The sequence below is a fragment of the Thermobia domestica genome, chromosome 2 (assembly GCF_964235325.1).
Source record: "Thermobia domestica chromosome 2, izTheDome1.hap1.1, whole genome shotgun sequence".
NCBI classification, from domain to species: Eukaryota; Metazoa; Arthropoda; class Insecta; order Zygentoma; family Lepismatidae; genus Thermobia; species Thermobia domestica.
In genome coordinates, this window is record NC_137455.1 from 128010731 (window position 1) to 128031093 (window position 20363).

Sequence of the window (20363 nt, forward strand, 5' to 3'; positions counted from 1 at the left end):
TGATTTTTTAAAAATTGTTTCTACTATTCTTGCCTTACAGATTTTTTAATTATATGTATCTCACGGGGTGATTGACAACTTTCTACCCTAACCAAAAATGGGAAATCACAGGCGTGAAATCTTTTCTATATTTTCCAACATGATTTGTCCTTACTGCAAACTTCTCACATTGATCCATGAGATCTATGTAAATCTTCAAAAAGAAAGAAAAAAAATCAGCATTTTATTTTTGCCGTAACATTTTATTTTTTCGCAGTTTGCTGTTGTATCTATAACCTTTCTGTTGTCTTGATACAACAGAACGATTTCAGACAGCTTGCCATAGTGATCTCACTTTTTTTTTCTCACTTAGACGCCTTCATAGTTCACAATAGTATATCCCGCTCACTGTAGCACCTTCTGGTAGAGTCCATCATAACAATGCCCTCAGAGTTCCATAAAGCATTGGCAATCATCTTACCCCGAACGGGCTCACATGAAGTGTTTGGGTGTTTTCCATTGCTTTGAAACCATTTTTGTCTCAGGTTCAAAATGGTGGATGTAAGTCATTAAAACTTGTTTTATGCTCTTTATAAAGATAAATGATGTGCCCACAAGTGAGCATTTGTTCCCGTTTTCTTCTGCAAAGGTTTGTCCGGAGGAGAAATTAAAATGTGTTAGGGCTGCACTCGGGCACTGTGTATCTTAGCTCCGGTTGAGGACGATTGGTTAATTCCGGTGAGGGGAAGTATACCTTACAAAAAACACTCGTTGCCAGCTGCGTTCAGCATCCAGAAATTTGGGTTTGGCCGATATTTTTCTCATGCTGTGTGCATAGTACTTCATCAGTGTGCTGTAACCTCTTATATGAAATGCCAATAGTTTCTATAATACACTACAGGTTTTCAATTCTGCAATATCTGTTATGGATGATATCAATGTTTCCTGGATCAGCATTACTGAAGATGAATTGCAGCGAAGTTCATCTTCAGTGTACATCTGATACTTTCGGAAATCTATAACTCAATTTCTCACAGCAGCAGAAGTTGCAAGGATTCTCAATAACTGACACATATCAAGATGGATTCTTCGAGTCATTTCCTTCTTGCAGAGGTACTTGATAATTGCTCCATTTTTCGTCCGCTGTTCCTTGGCCATGCCTCTTAACAGAACCGTTCTGTCAATTTTCAAAAATAAATTGTGAGGCCAACGAGTAGGTAAGAGTTAACATTCATCATGACTATCCATATCAACTACAGTGATTCCACAAAATATTTATATCAAGGGGACAGTAATAATAATAATAATAATATAAAGTACTCCGTAACAACACAATACACACCATTCGCTACCTTTTAAATGGCGTCAAATCCATTCTATTTAGAACAAAATGCATTCTTTAGTGCCTCATTATCTTCCAAACTATGCCATGTATAAGTATGGCAAGTCTTACAGAAAGGATTTATCTGTCCGCCCATCGTCTTATTAGCCGACAGGGATCATTGCAAAAACTGTGAGAGAGATCAAGAAATGTTTTTTTAGTATGGACTCAGTGTCTCACAAATGAATTTATCTCCTTCCTTAAGCCTTCATTTGAAACAAAAATGATAAAAATCAACCATTTCCGGTTTCAACACAGAACAAAAAGCTGTGAAGATAGTGGGAAGCTGCTTATTGAAATGGTTTCTGCCTCTCAAGAATAGACTTCCTCATTTTTATCCTCTATTCAAACCGCACCAGGAATTTTGGTTTTTACATTGATTACCACGAAGGAACTCGATAATAGATTAGGAGTAGTTTCTTTATATGGATTCAGTATCGTACCAATAGCTTTCATTTTCTCCTTTATCCCTATATATATATATATAAAACCCTTCCGATTTCAATTCTGATCTCCTTGGATCAAAAACTGTAATAGACAGAAAGAATAGTTTCATATGGATTCAGCTTTTTCGCACACTGAAAATAATAGTTTATATTACTTGAATCTACCTAGTTATATCATAAATACTGTCACAAAGTTTGGACTGGTGCTGTAGACATCCGGAGTGGCACAGTGCTGCCATTTGTGTATAAAGTAGAAGATGCATGTAATGTTTGACTGTTCATGACATATGTTGATATTGTACTGAGTTCTAATGGAGTGGGGCGATTACGAAAATCGTGTAGCAGTAATTGCACTACACAAGGTCGGGAAGACAGCAGGTGAGATTTTCAACCTCCTGAAACCTCTACAAATCAGCAGGTGATTCGTGTATCGCACCATACAGCGGTACACAGAAACTGGAAAGGCAGCTGACCGCGCAACGAGTGGCAGACCACGAACGGTACGAACCCCGCAGATCCAGAAAGCAGTCGCAGCAAGAATTCAAATAAATCCTGTTCGAACACAAAGTGTGATGGCTGCTGAGATGAACATTAGCAAAAATTCCATGTCTCGTGTGCTCAGGAGTGACCTACATTTATGGGCGTATAAGAGGCAGACTGGTCACTTTCTGACTCAAACATTAATGTCGCAGAGGGTCCTTAAATCAAAGAGACTGTTGCAGCGTTACGCCAACAATCTGCACAGGAAGATTCTGTTCACTGACGAAAAGGTGTTCATAATTGAGCAGGCCTACAACGCCCAAAATGACTGTGTGCATGCCACGTCATCTACTGCAGCTGCTGAGGCAGCTCCAAGGGTTCAGAGGGCACATCATCCTGCCTCACTGATGATTTGCTGGGGAGTGAGCTATTGAGGCACAACCCAGCTGCATTTTTGCGAACAAGGTGTTAAAACATCTGCCAAGGTGTACCAGGACACAGTGCTAACACCTATAGTGAAATCGCTGTCTGCTACCATGTTCCCTGGAGAAAGGTGGACCTTCCAGCTCTGGATTCTGCTCCAGGCCACACAGCGAAAACAACCCAGGACTGGCTGGCATGGAACGTCCCCGACTTCATTTCTACTGCTGATTGGCCTTGTAGCAGCCCGGACCTTAACTCGTTGGACTACAAACTTTGGGCAGTCCTTCAGGCAAAGGTCTGCCATAAACGGCATTCATCTGTCGACAGTCTGAAACAATCCTTGACCCGAGCAGTGAACAATTTTCCCATGGATGTGGTGCATAATGCCGTTGACCAGTGGCCGGGCAGACTTCGTGCCTCCATCAAAACCAAGGGGGGAAATTTCGAAAAATGATTCGTGAGTCAGTTGTACAACATATCAATGTAAAACATGACCAAAATAAATTTCCTTGGTGTTAATACTCTCTGTGTTATTCACATTCAAAGTTGTGACAGTATTTGATATAACTAGGTACAACACATCTGGGTAAAATGTCTTGCCATCAGAGGTGGGGCGCTTGGCCCTCTTGACCTTCTAGCGTCATCACTGAGCTGTAATACGAATGGTGAGGAGAATGTGGTAGGTTAATGTTATATTAGTGTAAGAGTCATATAACATGAGTAAACAGTGCTGTAGCATTCAGTGCGACAATGATAAGATCAATCGCTTCAGTCGTAACAAAATATCATAGATTGTCGGCGAATTCACTTGCAGAAATCCTTTGATATGTAGTGTTTTATTTTACTAGCTCTCTGCATAAAGTTTAATAATCTAAAAATTCATACCCAGTCCATACGAATTTTACAACAAACTTTCGTCTTGTTAAAGGTTAAATCGAATATGCATCACAGTTATCTTTAACGTATCCATTGTTAACTTTATGAGAACATTCGTGATATTAATAGTGTTACTTTTCTTGAACAGGCCTATATAAAGAGGTCTGGGGCAAACGTTCCACTTGCTCTACCTATGAGACGGTAGAGCAGATTACAATCTTTCAGGACCTGTAAAACTTTATCCACAGATGCAACTAATTCAATATTTGTCACCACTTTTCCCAACAGATGATGCGTCGAAGCTAATAAAATTTCGCTTGATCGTGACCTTGAAATCAAGTAGGTTCGTTTTTAGTAAATTAGATCTTCCTGCGGGGCCCCTAGTCAGTGTATTGGACAATAAGCTAAGATTTTCCTACTGTCCGAAAGTCAGAACACAGATTTCTTAGTGTAGGATATATTTGCTTTGGTTTAAATTTTAAAAATAAGTGAACACTAGTTAAAATTCACTAACATTTTGTGTCAAAAATATTAATTTTTGACATGCAGAGAGCATTTTCTAGTCATATATATATATATATATATATATATATATATATCGTAATATGTGAAAACCAGTTACCTGTTAACAGGTAACTATAAATTACATTTATTGTACTTGTAGAGCTTTTCACTTTAAATAAATTGTTAGTTTCCTCGTTATTATCAGTCATTTAACAGAAAATAAAAATATACACGAAATTCTTCACATTCATGCATTCTTTGCATCAAGGAAATAACTCACATGATATGCAAACATCGCCGACTCAGAAAAATAGGTATTCAAACCAGGAAACAGAACAAGAAAAACTGAAAGAGTAAACAGGGCATGAATCAAGAACATAAAAATAACATTGGAGACAAAAGAAACTTGTATAGTTAACCTGAAACCTTGATCTCGCTCTCCCCTCAGAAGTCTATTGCTGACCAGTGTAATTTCGTTTTAACTGATTTACGATGTAATTTATGAAGATATGACTCATACCCATGCTACTTATTTATTATTATATATATATATATATTATTTGAACATGAGGTATCACAATATTACAATATTGCTCTAATGAACCATAGCACAAATTCGAAAATATCGACCGATTTAATATACAATGTCAAATTATATTCAATTCAAGCTATCTATTTTGTGAGTTCTTGAAGTTCGATTTCTATGCCTTTGTAAATAACCTAAATCATACTTGATCTCACGCCCCATAATTCAAATATAATGTTGGAATAATGTATTTGAATCGACTTCATTTGGTAAAGCTTTGCTGCTCTTCTTTGTATGAGAATATAAAGGTAACACACCATAACTGAGGAAATAAACTAGAGATGTAAGCATGCATGAACACTTGCCGCTGTTGAGTTTCTGTTATTCTCTTTCACAAACAATAAATATCGCTTTATACTCCCAGACAAATATTCCAATGTACTTGTACGTTAAATTATCTAATTAGTTAACATGCGAGGAGTATCTTAAGAACATCATACACTAAGCAATTGACACAATTGTCCATTGGTGTTTTATGGAAGCAGGTATTAGAAACACTCTATTATAACTTCTGAAATGTTTATTTTACAGACATGTCTATACAGATATCCGTAACAATTACTATACAGAAATTCAAATAATATTTAATGTTACCGAGAACTTACAACATCGATTTCATTATTCAAAATTAAATTTTATTGCTCTCTTAAAAGACAGTATGCAGGTCACATCATAACTAAAATTTCGCTTTGTAGAAATGAGGTGCTGAAGCACCTGTTCTAGCAGCATTTTTTTTTTTTTTAATTTCTTTCTTTTTAACCATGATATAGTACAAAAAGCAATATTCCAAAAAATGACTCAATTTCTTACTTAAATAAAATATAAACGGTAGTTAAATAGTCCGCTAATAGAACCTACGAACCACGATGCATTCACAGTTTAAGACGCTTTACTCTGTTTACTAGAGTAATTTCGTTTTCTCTTGAGCTATGTTTAATACATCTCACGTTCGCACTATGTCATACACTCACTACTATAATCATTCCAGTTCTCTTAATCCTGGTCTTTGGTATTGCCGTAACTGAGTCCTTTCTGGTCGAAAAGTTCGCTGAAATCTCTGTTCATTTTGATTAAAGCTGGCTGCAAGCATTGTTTGACCTCTTCTTGAAGATGAAAATGGGATGCCAGTAATCTCTGAACATAAGTGGGAATCTAACGTCTATGCACAAAAAGAAAGAATACACATTAAATATAAGTAGTATACACTAACAAATGATACAGTCGTTTTAATTTTTTGATTCCTTATTAATAGGTAGAAATCCTGTGTATTTTGAAATTATTCTCATCGCATTTATCATTTTTTTTTTTTTTTTCTGTTTGAACTGGAAACAGCCACTGCGTAGCAGTTTAAGGCTTGCCAAATGATGGCGAAGTCACAAGTTCTATCGTGTAAGGCCACAATTGAAATTCTATGAACTCTAATTTACGCAAAAAGTATCTTTGAAGCTGCCTGCGATATACTAGTATTTTCTCTTGCAAATTTTATTTTGTAATTTGTGTGTGAAGATGTATTGGATCGACATCAGCGTTCTATTACCCGTCTAACTATTAGTTTTGAAATGTGTGTTGTACATGATGAAATAATATCAGATTCTAGGCATTGTTAGTTTGATGTCAAATTTAACTTAAATTTTTGTTTTTAATGTCTAGGTACGATCTTAAATTCTTTTAAAACATATTCTGGTTTTCGGTAAATCTAAACTACAATACATTTATACAATAGAACTCAAATTATACTCATTCCTCGTTTCAACGGATAAAAAAGGGATAAACAGCGGTCCGATGTTGTCGAGTGTCCGTTAGTTTCGACACTACATTTGTAGTGGCTAATATCTATAACTACATTTCGAAAGAAAGAAGATTAATACAGTACTATACTTTTAATCAAACACACTACGCAATCTTACAGTAATTAGGACTTCCCAACTGAATCGGCTGCTCCAGATTTTGTCTGTTGTTTTTCATAACCGTTAAATGAAGGTCCGTAAAACCGAAGGAAGAGTGTATGATGCAATTAGATAACACTACTCATGCGCTATGTATATTTCATGACTCTTAATAGTTCACAATACCTTCACGATCTAACCACTTGTCTTAGTAATATAAACTAATATACTAGTTCTCAAAACACAGGTTGATCCACCCAAAACTTGTACCGCGAATAGGTCGGAAATGCAAGATATAATCGATGCGCTGTTTTCACAGATGCTATGTGTATACAAGGACTGATGTTTGTAGCCCATTAAAACAAAAAGTTGAATGAATAATGCCTTGGAATGTTACGTAAAGGAAAACACCCGTGGTAAGAAAGTCAATGGTATTTATTGCACAGGTAATCCAAAAACATTAAGGCTAGTTTTAGACGGAAGTATTTATCGTAGCAAAAATCGTATCATCGATATCCTACCGTGTAAAGTAGCAAATGCTATAGCATTTCCTATGCTATGGCATTTCCTGTCGATAGAACTTGCTCTAATTCGTAGCATTTTCCCCAGAATTTCTGGTCCGATTGCAGCGCCGTGGTGTGTTAAAAGGAAGCGAAAGATTTTGTGCCAAATATTGATGTTCTTTATTTTGCGTGGGAAATTGAATTGTAGTATAAAGAAAAATGAGTTGGAGTAGGGATGGTCTTTACTCACATACTTCTTTGTTGTTTTAGTTTTTAATATAACCGGCGAGAACTGTTGTTACAACCGCTTTAGCTACCTCACGCTTTAGTTTCGGAGCCATAATTACGCTCTTCTCCAGTGATCTGTTTGCTCTGCCACAACAAGATGCTTAGCACCATATACTTTTGATGCCATAGAATTTATACGAGATTTTTGGCAGCAAAACTGCTACGAGAAATGCTACGATAAATGCTTCCGTCTAAAAGAAGCCTAAGAAATATAGTCGAAAGAATCCAAGGATGAGTGCTAATGATGCCCCACTTAAGACAAGCACCATGGGCCAAACGATGTTTTAATGTTCTCAACAATATACACATTCATAGGTTATGTTTAAAATAATGTCCATTAGCTTCACAAATCTCCACTCCAGCATGTAAGGGTTGCTGCATGTTATAGCATTTCAATCGAAATGGTAGAACACGCTGCAATGATACGGGGTTTCATATTACTAGGAGTCAGTATTAAGTTGATGTAAGTGAAATGTTCACATTAGGTGCGTCATTGCCCCCCCCCCCCCCCCCAAAAAAAAAAAATAAAATAAAATAAAAAACTGAAACTACCTGGTTAACCAAATAGTCTTCTATAATCACACACTTCTGCCTTCCCTCAATGATTGGAAATCTTTTTAAGTTTTACGTCCCACTGTTATGCTGGTTAGGCTAAAGGAGACGGTGATTATGAGAAATGAATAAAAAGGTGGAATGATAAAATGGGAGGAAACGGGAGAACCCCGAGGAAGCCCACGCACACGGTGTTTGTCCACTACAAAGTTCACTTGGCGCGAGCTGGGATCGAACCAAGGACCCCAAGCACCAGAGAAGAACGCTCTACCACTGAGCCACCGCGGCCCTTTCAGTCAATGATTGGGTTCCGTGGCGAACGACATGAGCCAGTACTCAACCACACGTTGCACAACCCGATCTGGGAAGGAAATGGAAGAAGTTCTCGAGATGCCGTAAGAAATGATAGTCGGTGGGAGAGATTCAGGAGAATATGAATGAGAAAAGATTTTAAACTGTAAACTCATGGAGGGTCTGTAAAGTTCTTTGAACGACGTGCAATATGAGGACATCTTGTCTTTTGAACATTTTTGATGCTTATGAGCAAAGTTGCGTTAGATTTCACGGAGTTCAGTACTGTAACGATTCGTAGTGCTGATTTCGCTACGACGCAGGAAGACAAAATGGATCAATCCTACCATAGATCACCATACTATCAAGACTTTCTAAGGGTTTCAGAAACTGCCCTGGACTTGATCAAGATCCAACCACTGTTCTGATCATCTACGATTTTCGTAGCAGGTCCAGTTTTCATCAGACAATCCGATAGAGGAGTTACCCATCAAACATTAAAACTGACATTTTACTCGCACCAACCTAGTATGTCCTTGTAAATGGTGTCGTTCTTTAGTATTCCCTACAGAAAATCTAAAGAGGTTAAATCGGGAGAACGGGCTGGCCAATTGACAGGTCCCCCTATTGCAAATCAACGATGAAAAAGCAATCGTTAAGACGTGCATTGTGGACTGGGCAGCCGTCATGCTGGTACCAGATATTCGTCTTGATCTCGAGTGGAAGTTTTCTAACATCGATGGAAGGTTGTTACTTATTAAGTAGACACTCTTTCGGGAATTTAGTATGGCTTCAATGAAAAATGGCCCTATGATATGTTGGCCCACTATTCCACATCACATATTTACACTCCATAGACAGTGTTGTTCCACCTGACGCAAACAATGAGGATTGTCAAAAGACCAATAATGCATGTTTCGGAGATTTACTTGTCCATGACTAGTAAATGTTGTGTCATCCGAAAACAAGACGCAAGACAAATAGGGGTACTCTGGCCTAATAGCCATTCACGAAGTTGTTGACGAAAATGATAATCGTTTCATGTAGCTCATGGTGGACTTACACATGATACGGATGAAACTTGTGACGGTGGGGAATATGAACAATTACCTGACTCAGACCAGAACCCCTTGCGATAGAACGTCTGCAAACGTAGAGATCTACTAAGACACCAACTAGAGCAATAACCTTACCCGACATGCCAGTCATTGGTTTACTTTCTCGTACGACAACGAAGTGTTATATTTCCAGCTTCCTGTAGTCGGTTAAAGAGGTCCACGAGCAATTCTTGGCTTGGTTTACGTTATTGGGGTATCTCTCGGCGTATACCACATACGACAGCACAACATTTTTCCTACAGCATAGTGGTTTTCAGCGCTTAAAAATATGATCTCGAGCAAATCCAGCACATCCTACATCGCTGAACTCACAACTAGTGACAAGGACGTTTCCATGTACTACAAAACACACACCTGACCCCGAACCACAGCATAGACAATACCATTTGGCCCATTGTTCCTGTCTCATATCTGTACTGCTGAATGGGGCATTAGTACTCGTTCTTCATTTCTTTCGATGATGTATTTGAACTAGACGGTGCAATAAGCACCACTGACATTCTCACCAATGGTTCCTTCTTTTAAACTACATTCCAAGGCATTGTTCCATATAAAGAAATTACATTGTTTTTCTTTACAAAACTACATTCGGTTATGTTCTTGTTTTTATCATCATCGTCCATATCATCTGACCTCACACTCCGGATGGTCACCATACAAAACGTGTTGTAGCTTGCCGTTGGTAGGTGATTTTCAACCCTGAAATATTCATGAAGTGCAAACCACACAAGATATAAAAAGAACAACTGCACTTTTGGATTCCTGACCTCATGCAAGTGTTATTTGATACGTGACATGTTTCTCTTCCCATTTAAAATTTCGAACTTGCATTCACGACAGTGGATTTTAATATGGTAGCCACTGTCACCATGTATTATATAACTTGTAGCCCTCATTCTACTACTACATCTCAGTTAAGACATTTCACATTTTCCTCTTAGGTTTCAAAATAAAAGGATGTCCAAACACTTTTCAAATGAAATGAAATGAAATCTAAGTTTTCGCCTCACGGTTATGCCGGCTAGGCTGAAGAAGACGGTGATGATGAGAAATGAACGAAATGGTGGGATGAAGAAAGTGGGAGGAAACGGAAGAACCTCGAGAAAACCCACACACACGGTGTTTGTCCACCACAAAGCTCACTTGGTGCGAGCTAGGATAGAATTAAGAAGCCCATGCACCAGAAGTGAACGCTCTACCACTGAGCCTCCGCGCCTCTGCAAAAAGATTTTTGACTCACTCTATATTAAAAAATAAATTTTCTCGCAAAATCCTCTTATTTCTCCAATATTATTATTTTCTCTATTAAAGATTATTTTAAAACGTGCCTGTAATGTAACAATAAACTATTTCGAAACTAGAATTAACTTTTACGTACATTATATATTCACTCGTTTCTCCCCTAATTTAAATATTTTAACATTTATATTTCAATAGCTAAATTATCTAATTCCACAAATAACAGTACACACAGTACTACAAAGTAAACTGAACATCATGACAAAAAAAACACGGTTCTAGCTACTTTCATCCATTTTTTATGTTTATTTTTGCTTCACTGTGCAGTCAGTATTAATCATAGCTGTTATAGGTAGCTGACAAACTAACGGGCTGTATCCTAGGAATATGCAACCAAAGATCTAGAATTTTGCTATATTTCCTTACTACAGTAAACTCCTGCCAGATACAATGAAGATTGCTTTCGGTGAGTGCAATGAATGATTGAACTGACATGGAATGACCCAAATGCCTTGTTTGCGAAGAGAAAAGTTGAAGATTTTTTGTGACAGAAAATCGCAATCAATGGTTGAGCGCTCACTCTAGTACTTAGGACTCCAGCTCCCGTCAAGTGGACTTTCTAATAGACGAACACAGGTATATGTTGGATTTCTCGGAGTTCTCCCATTTTCTTTATTCCACTATTATCATCCAACTCATTTTCATAGTCTCCCTTAGCCTTGAAGCATGTTCGCGGGACATTAAATAATCGAAGAGCTATATAAAAAAAGGTTAGTAGTGGTTGTTAATCTGACAAAATTGTTATATAATTTATCTATATAAAGCTAATTCCATCACCAGTTGTTAATCTGACAAAATTGTTATATAATTTATCTATATGAAGCTAATTTCATCACCACTTGCATTTACTTACATATATATATGGAATATATATACTTGAATAAAAAGTGATCATTTTGTGTGAATTTGAGTCTCTTCCTGAGTGTGTCTCTTCCCATATATTTGGAATTGTGAACCAATATTTGTAGAATGAATGATTTTACAGAACGAGGTTATATACCTATGAATGGTTATTCAGTAGCTACGAAATTCAGGGCTCGAATTATGCGCCCAAACATTATGATTTTTCAAGGTTTTATCCACAGTTACCTTAAAAATCATTGTTTTAAACATGTAAATATGTTTGATTTATTTCCAAAATAATGTTTCCATCTTTCATTATTAACATCTCCAGCAAAAAGTGACACTACAAATTGTATCTAGAACTTGGTGAATGAATAAACAAATACATTAAGAAGTATTATCCGTTAATTAATTCAAAAGCCTTTATACTTTACCTCACTGCTAATATTTTCAGATTCAAGCAACCCTTGTTCTATCCGCAGAAAATCACGCTCGATTTCTTTGTTGCCCTGCCTCTCTACTGCTGTTCTTACTTTGTCCATCTAAAAAGAACACAAAATTATGTCAATATCTGATAACAGAAGAGTCAATATTAAAAAACACCAGTAAATTGTATTCTTAAATATCACCAATGGTTTTGAGAGAATCGCAATACAAAAGGTACCGAATTCCTACCGATAATAATAAAACCAATTATAAGAGTATTTTTTGCAAAACAATATATATATTCAACATATATATCAGATGATGACATAATGCATTATCATACATTGTTTTCTCTCAAATTTTGAAAGAAATTTTGTTAAAATCTCGTAGGAGTTTAGTCAGAAATTTCCAAAATATGAAGTATACAATGTACGACTGTACATTAATTATAAAAACGTCATCAAAAAGTAAGCCACAATCCACTGTAGCTCGATAATGGGAAGTACTAGAGGAATGAAAGTTTGTGGGTAGAGCATTGGTCATTTACCACCTAAGCTATATCGAATTTTAATTTTCTGTTGTAGCAGGCAAACTACTATAGAGGATCAACGTGACGTTCTACCACGCTAACGTTTAGTGACCGAACTCCTATTCAAATCCGAGGATAGCTCAGCAATATCGATTCACAGAAAGCTGTTACCTGTCTATGAGGACAGCACCATGAATCTAAGTAATCTGTGTCAATCAATGGCTTCAGAGATTTTGGCGTAGTGATGCAGCATCCACAACCAGGTAGACTGTCAATCATCACAACCAACGAAAACGATTAGTCATTGAGAAACTCTATAATAATAATAATAATAATAATAATAATAATAATAATAATAATAATAATAATAATAATAATAATAATAATAATAATAATAATAATAAGAAGAAGAAGAAGAAGAAGAAGAAGAACAACAAGAAGAAGAAGAACCATACAACACAAGACAGATCATGGAGTACATAGGTACAGCAAAGGATCTGTGTTAAAACTAATCCAGCGATTGGGATACAGAAAAATTTGTGCTCGCTAGATTCCACGGCTCTCAACAAAGGAGGTGATGCAAATCAGGAAGAATATGTGTAATCATCTTAAGAACATTGGCTGACTGGAATGGATGGTGGTGCCAGAACCCTCACACAGTCTGACCTAGCCATTGCGATTTCTATCTGTTGAGACGACTGCAAGCTCATCTGCGTGAGAAATAGTTTCGACGTAACGAGTTCATTGGGTGTGTGTAAAAGTGATGCAGTAAAGCGAACCAAATGGACCATATATTGAGTGATATTTCCAAAAGACCAATGCTTCTATTTACAAAACGTCACTTTTCTAATACTCACCAAGCTGCAGTGGATTATGGACTGATTTTTTACCGATCTTTGTATCATGATCTCATATAGACACTGGATATACATAACTATTAAAATATATTGTAGAAAATGTTCTCTGTTTTACTGTAACTAAGAAAAGTAGTTCAATTTCATGCTAAAACTTACCCAAGAATTTTATTGCAAAATTGTAATTGTGGTTCATTTATTTTTATTATTATTATAATTTCGAAAAAAAAGCGACAAAAGGATACTGTTTGACATATCCGCGTTATCACCACGTTAACTGTGTTGCCACTCCAATACAAAGTTATAATTTTAAAATAGAAAAGAAAGCCTCGTTCCAAACAAGTACAAAACAGTAAAGTTATCTTATCAATATAGCCAAATCATCAGTCAAGGTTAATTCATAATATGATTCTGCCAAGTAGTCTAAGTGGTGTCTCGTGCTATCCCAGATCTTTAATACGCATCAATCAATATAAACTATACATCATAGTGAAACCTTTTCTACATATGTATACTGTTTCATATAATCACCGTTCAGTTTAATGCATTTACGCCAACGCTGAGCCCAACTGTCAAATCCATGTTGGTAAAACACTGGTGTTTGTTGTCTGCACCATGTCTTGACAGCCAATTTCACTCCATCCACATCGTCGAATCTTGTTCCAACTGGTTATTATCAATACAACCAAATTCTTCATTCAAAGTAAGTTTTGATCTGTTGTAACCAGTTGGCCAAGTTCTTCAAATACTTTCAGAATGAAGAAATTTATTTCAAGAATTTGGCAGAATCGATATCATGACTTACCTTGGCTGGAAAATTCAGCTCTATTGCTAACGTAACTTTTTGTACAGTTTGGAACCTAGTTTTGTTTCCTGACACGGTGTTTTTGGATTGGAATATCAAAACATTTGTAGATTTAATTTGACTGGTTGGTGCACATTCTATACAGTCTACTCCAGTATACTTTACAGCAAATAGTTTCAAATAAGATTCAATAACACCAATCATCACATTCATGTTCAGCATTAAATTTCCTGTAATTTGATACCCAACATTATTATCATTTTAAAATTTTGGCACCACTTTTTAAAAATGGCGGCCGAAAAATATATTTCACATAATTATATTATGTATATTTTTAATACGCTGGTTGGAAGTATTGACGTTAAAGCAAAAATCATTTTTGTGGTAATTAGTTCCACTTTTTTTTTTTTTTTTTTTTTTTTCTATTTCGATTGTACAAAAGGGGCACTCTGGGAGGTTGATGGCGCTGTTCCCCGATAGCAGTGGTACCCGAAATGTTGGAATTTTCAACATTTTCCACAATTTACACGAAAGATACGTTTTTCTTTTTTTTTTTTTTTTGGGGGGGGGGGACATGTACGAACTGGCCATGAACTCTCGCAGTTAATAGCTTTCCAGAACAGAATACTTTATAGGTAAACAGACGGGCCACAAGGGTTTTGGTAGTTTTGGTAAGCGCTCGCCTCTCATGGTAGAGTTCCTCGTTCAATCTTGGTTCGTGCCATGTGAGATTGTGGTGGACAAATACCATGTTCGTGGGGCCCTGGAGTGATTGCTCCAACGTTAATATAGGCCTGCTAGTAACCGTGTAACTTAGCTGCTAACACTATTAGTTATAATCAACAGTTTTCTTGTTGAAAATGGCCATTTCAATCCATACAAAGGATAATCTGGGAGGTTGATGATGCTGTCTTGCCCCATTAGCTGTGGTAGCCGACATATTGGAATTTGCTGGAGATATAAATGATCCCCTGTCAATGTGCAGGATTTCATAATTCTGGCTAGTCGGGAACATACCAAACATTTGTATCAGTGAGTGAGTCAGCCACGAAACCACGAAAAACGAACTTCGAGGGTATTCATATCTCAACCCCGGAGGTCCTTGTAACTCATAACATCTGGCATTTTCGCATAACATGTCATTACTAATAACTGTGTGTAATTTGGCGTTGCTGACATTATCAGGTACTCAACAGTGACAATTTAGATCTTTGTAGTCGTTCCTGTAAATCTAGCTTGCTGCTCGGCCTCAGTCACATTTATTATTCAGTGTTACAAACTAAGGACGCTAAAGTATTATAAGTAACCAAATTTTGGAGGCTTCTACAGCAATAATGGTGCAAGTAAGGCGGACTTAACAATGCACATCCGAAGTACTTTAGTGTCTAATGCTATGATCATGATATGACGAATTTCGATTGAATAGGAACAAAGTTACAAAGAATTGAAAATTTGACTTTTTTCAAAAGCCTGTTTTAGAAAAACTGCTTAAATAATTATTGCATCCAATCTCTCAGATGGTTTTCAACAGGGGGCTGCCGTTTAGAGCAATTTGATATCTCAAACCGTTCCTGAGATTTGATGAATATTGGAAAACGTTTCTAACATCGCTTAAAATTATGTAATTCCGACAACTTGTAATTACACCTACCAAACTATGTTTCTATAATGTTGCTGGGCAAAATAAATAAAGTCCTTAAAAAAATCAATTTCCTGTAACTGTTTCTATTTGTTCGAAATATGTCATGATGACCGTAGTATCCGACATTAAGATACTTGATGTGCACTGCTTTATCCGTCTCATTTACGTTATTACTGTGATAGAAGCCTCCAATTTTTATTTTATTTTATTTTCTTAATGTTAACGATACTGTAGCGTCCTTAGTTTGCAACGCTGAATAAAAGTTTGGTATTGTACGTTTTCTTTTAACATGTAGATTTAAAATATGTAATAATTTGACATAATGCCATTTGAAAAAATACAACTTTATGTTGGGATGGCAACACTTAAGATGATTGTATAGCAGAGAATGTCAAACAATGTTCCTTGTCAATATCTGCATGGTACGAAATTTCAGCGTTTTGTACCTATTAGTCTAAAAGTTACAAGGCCGTATCACGATAAATGATCCATCCTGTATCTGCGTATTACAAAGCCAGAAAAACAGACGGTCAAGTACAAGATTGAACACAATTACACAAAACAGTATCAAATGGGACCCAGGCAATATACTTATAACTTTAGGTTATTGAACCCTGCACGCGCCTTGTAAACTACAACAAATATTCACAAGATACGAGAATTATTTTGTGTATTATTCCAGGAAAGTATTGTAAATATTTAAGAGAAATATATTCATTTTATTTTCATTGTTAAATATGTCTTTTGGGGGGATTTAGTACAGCAGGGAGAGCACAAATGACCGATATGCCAATGTACCCCTGGCTATATCGAGTGTTCACTTCATTCGCCACTGATTAGATCAAAATACGGCTATGGCTCAGGTAGGCAATATCTCATGCTCAGGTGGCCATAAGGGAATATATGAAAGGAAAATTAAGGCTCTATGCTAATTCCTTTTTTGTTTTTAATTTTTACTTTTTTTAAATTTTAGTAAATAAGTTACACAAAATTTCTAATTTTGCATTCCCCCTTTTATACACCGAGGCTACGGGGAATAGTGATGATGAAATTGAATGTATATGGTGGAAGGAAGAAAGTGGTAGGAAACCTCGAAAAACCCACGCACACGGTGTTTGTTTACTACAAAGCCCACCTGGCGCGTGCTGGAATAGAACCAGAAACCCCACGCACAAGAAGTGAGCATTCTACCTCACTGAGTCATCGTGGCGCTTTGAATAAGCTAAAGACAATGGAGAATATTAAAAAATTTAGAAAGTGACAAAATCTGTAAAATGCTATTATATGCACTAATATCTGTTTTCAAGGTCTTTCGTCTGGTGTATATACAGGGTGTCTCAAAAGTCCCTTGACCCTGTTGTTATCAGAGTTACAACAACAACAAAACGTAAAAAGGGAAACCGTCTCCAAATATAATGTTTTCAATCTAAACTGAAGGAATTTTTTAAATTGGACGATAATTTTTTAAATCATTTAACACTGGACTGTACACTCTTTATGCGCCCAGTGTTAAATGAAAATGCAACGTTGCCATTTACCTGGACCCACAACATAAGTAAATGAAGTTACTGTTTGAAATGGGGGCTGAAAATCGACATGTTAGCGTAAAAGACATTAACTTCATTCATTTATGTTGTGGGTCTACGTAAATGGCAACGTTGCATTTACATTTAATATTGGGCGCATAAAGACGTTCCAGCCCAAACGGTTCGCCCGATTTAAAAAAAAAAATCCTTCACTTTAGATTGAAAACATCATATTTGGAGACGGTTCCCCCTCTTACATTTTGTTGTAACTGATAATAACAGTCACCCTATGTCAAGGGACTTTTGAGACACCCTGTATATTTGGAAGCTCGACAATTATGACGCCATAAATTTCGAACTCAAATTCCTTGTCTTAATAAAAATAAACAAAAGTTTGGAAACGGTGTATTGAATAGCATTTTGTAGATTCAACTTGGCTTACTCTCTACATTTTTGACATCCTTCATTGTTTTTAACTTATTCAATAAAATTAAAATTTAAAAAAGTAAGGTGAGCTTAGCGGAGAGTCTTAACACGAAAGAAAATTTTGAATAAATTTTTCAGTTTATACAAAACCATTGTCTAACTATCTATATATTAAAATGCTAGGTTTATATGTTTGTGTTCAATTCTTTTGACAATGAGATCTTGAAAACCACAAGTGCCAGAAACATACCGTTTCCACTGGTCGATTGCAAATTATGTGTAGATTGTTCAATTCTAATTGAATATTAAAAAAACTTGCCGCTATTTCTTTATTACATTTTTTAGGGTACACTGGAAGTATTGAGATTTTAAAAAGTAAAGTATCATATCCTACGAGATATACATTCCAATATCACACATTTGTATACCGGGTTACTATATCTCTTCGATGTTTGTTTTATGGCCAAATGATAATGAAAAACGAAGGATAACCATTTCTCCAGTCTAATATAAATCTTTATTGTTTGGAGTGTTTTGCCCACTGAACACCATGCATCACTGACATTATAATTAATTGTGTGTGTGATGTTTTTGCTTATTACATACTGCATGCAAGAAGAAAGAAATCACTTATTATACATGAATTGGAAACACCAACTGGATGTAGGCTCAAATCTTGCGGACGGTGTGGGATATTGAAGAAATAATCGAAAAAATCTCCTCTTTATGATATCTCTTACCAACTTTTATCAAGATGTCTTTCACTTGTAAAAATGAAAATGATATCTTCAAGTTTTACGTCCCAGAGTTATGCCGGCTAGGCTAAAGGAGACGGTATTATGATAAATGGAGGAAATGAAGAAAATGGAAGGAAACAGGCGAACCCCGAGAAAACCCATGCACACGGTGTTTGTTCACAACAAAGTTCAATTGGCACGAGCTAAAATCAAACCAGGGACCCCATGCACCAGAGGTGAACGCTCTACCACTAAGCCACCGCGGCTCGTCCTTCACTTGTGTCTATGAAGGAACATGTACAGTACAGATGTTGTGATGAATTACAAGGAAAGTCATGGTCATATGTGAATGATGCGCTGTGTTCAGCTAGATACTAAATATTTCTGTTTTACAATAAAATACCATGTTAGTTACACTGAGTTACTACAAGTTGATCGGATATCCTAATATTTAATAGGTTTAGTATCTATCTATTAAAATGCTACAATAGCAATTACAAGCGACTGAGCTCCACAATATAACTTTAACTTCCAAATCTTTCATTTACGGTTATGTGTGATTTCATGTTTAACAGAGACAAACATTTTGAGTATTTGTACTTTAAATAGTCTAAATTAGTTAACTATATCTTTTTCATAAAGTTTATGATATAAAATTATTGTTCAGAGCCTTTGTACTTTAATAAGCCTTCTCTAAAATCAATGCATGTGAGTTGTGCTTCCATCTTCCGACTTCTTTTAAAGTATGTTTATATGTTTGCGGCCAATCCTTTCGACAATGAGATCTCGGAAACTACAGCCTCTAGAAAGATGACGTTTTCACTGATCGATTGGAAATTTTTCATAGATTGTTCAGTTATAATTGAATATTTAAAAAAAATATGGCCATTATTTGTTTATTACATTTTTACGGGTACATTGGAAGTGTTGAAATTTAAAAAAAAAAAAAAAAAAAAAAAAAAAAAAAAAAAAAAAAAAAAAAACTAAATCATCATATCCTACGCATTATACATTTCAACACTACACTGTTATATATACGGGTTGAATATGTCTCAAGCGTTTGTTTCCTGGCTAAATACCACTGAAAAAGGAAGGATAACCATTTCTCCAGTCTAAGATAAATCTTTATTTTTGGAGTGTTTTGCCCAATGAACACCATATATAACTGACATTATAATTAATTATGTATGTAACGTATTTGCTTATTACATACTGCATGCAAGAAGAAAGAAAACACTGGTCATACATGACTTAGAAACTCCAAGCGGAAGTAGGCTTAAATTTTGCAAACGGTGAAAGATATTGAGAAAAAATAATCGAAAAGATCTCCTCTTTTTGATACTCCTTGCCGTTTATTTTTATTTATTTATTTTTTTTTTTAAATCATCAAAGACGTCTTTCACTTGTGTCTGTAAAGGGACATGTACAAATGTTGTGAGCAATGTCTAGGAGATTCATACTCATATGTGAATGATGGGCTGTGTAGAGAGCGCAGGTTCAGCTAGTTGAACTATTATTTTTTTTGCCATGAATTTAAGTAAGTAAATCAACTAACCACATCCTGAGTAACTGTCTGCTTTTTCTGCTCTGGACTATCAACTTCGAGAAGACTTCTAAGAATAGGAAGTGCATCTTCTGGTCTTCCTAAATCAGATAACGCCGCTATCTACGAAAGAAAAAAACATTCTCTTCTGTAACACGTGCTCTTTACATTGCTCTTAAAACACCAAAGAAATACACAAAAGGAAACAACTTTTCTTCTCTCTTCAATATCATTACTAGAGCTAGAAATTTTAGAAGCTAAACTTTAGGTTTTTTTTTTTTTTTTTTTTTTTTTTTGCTATTAAAATGCCCAAATTAGCATGTCCTACACATTTTCTATGCCCAAATTAGCATGTCCTACACATTCTCAATATCTCTAGGGCTAGGAGTTTTAGGAGCTGAATCTTTTTTCATTTAATTA

General features: G+C 36.0%; 1 protein-coding gene across 1 annotated transcript in view; it reads right to left on the reverse strand.

Moving 5' to 3' along the window:
• Positions 1-5177: 5177 nt before the first annotated feature.
• Positions 5178-20363, reverse strand: part of LOC145675475 (pentatricopeptide repeat-containing protein 2, mitochondrial-like) — a 39533-nt gene continuing 24347 nt past the window's right edge. Inside the window, exons 6-8 of the mRNA XM_081745914.1 lie at positions 19956-20066; positions 11890-11997; positions 5178-5834 (exon numbers count right to left, since the gene is read on the reverse strand). Of these exons, the coding sequence (XP_081602040.1) occupies positions 5655-5834; positions 11890-11997; positions 19956-20066 (399 nt within the window). The 3' untranslated portion in view covers positions 5178-5654. The remainder of the gene's footprint in view (positions 5835-11889; positions 11998-19955; positions 20067-20363) is intronic.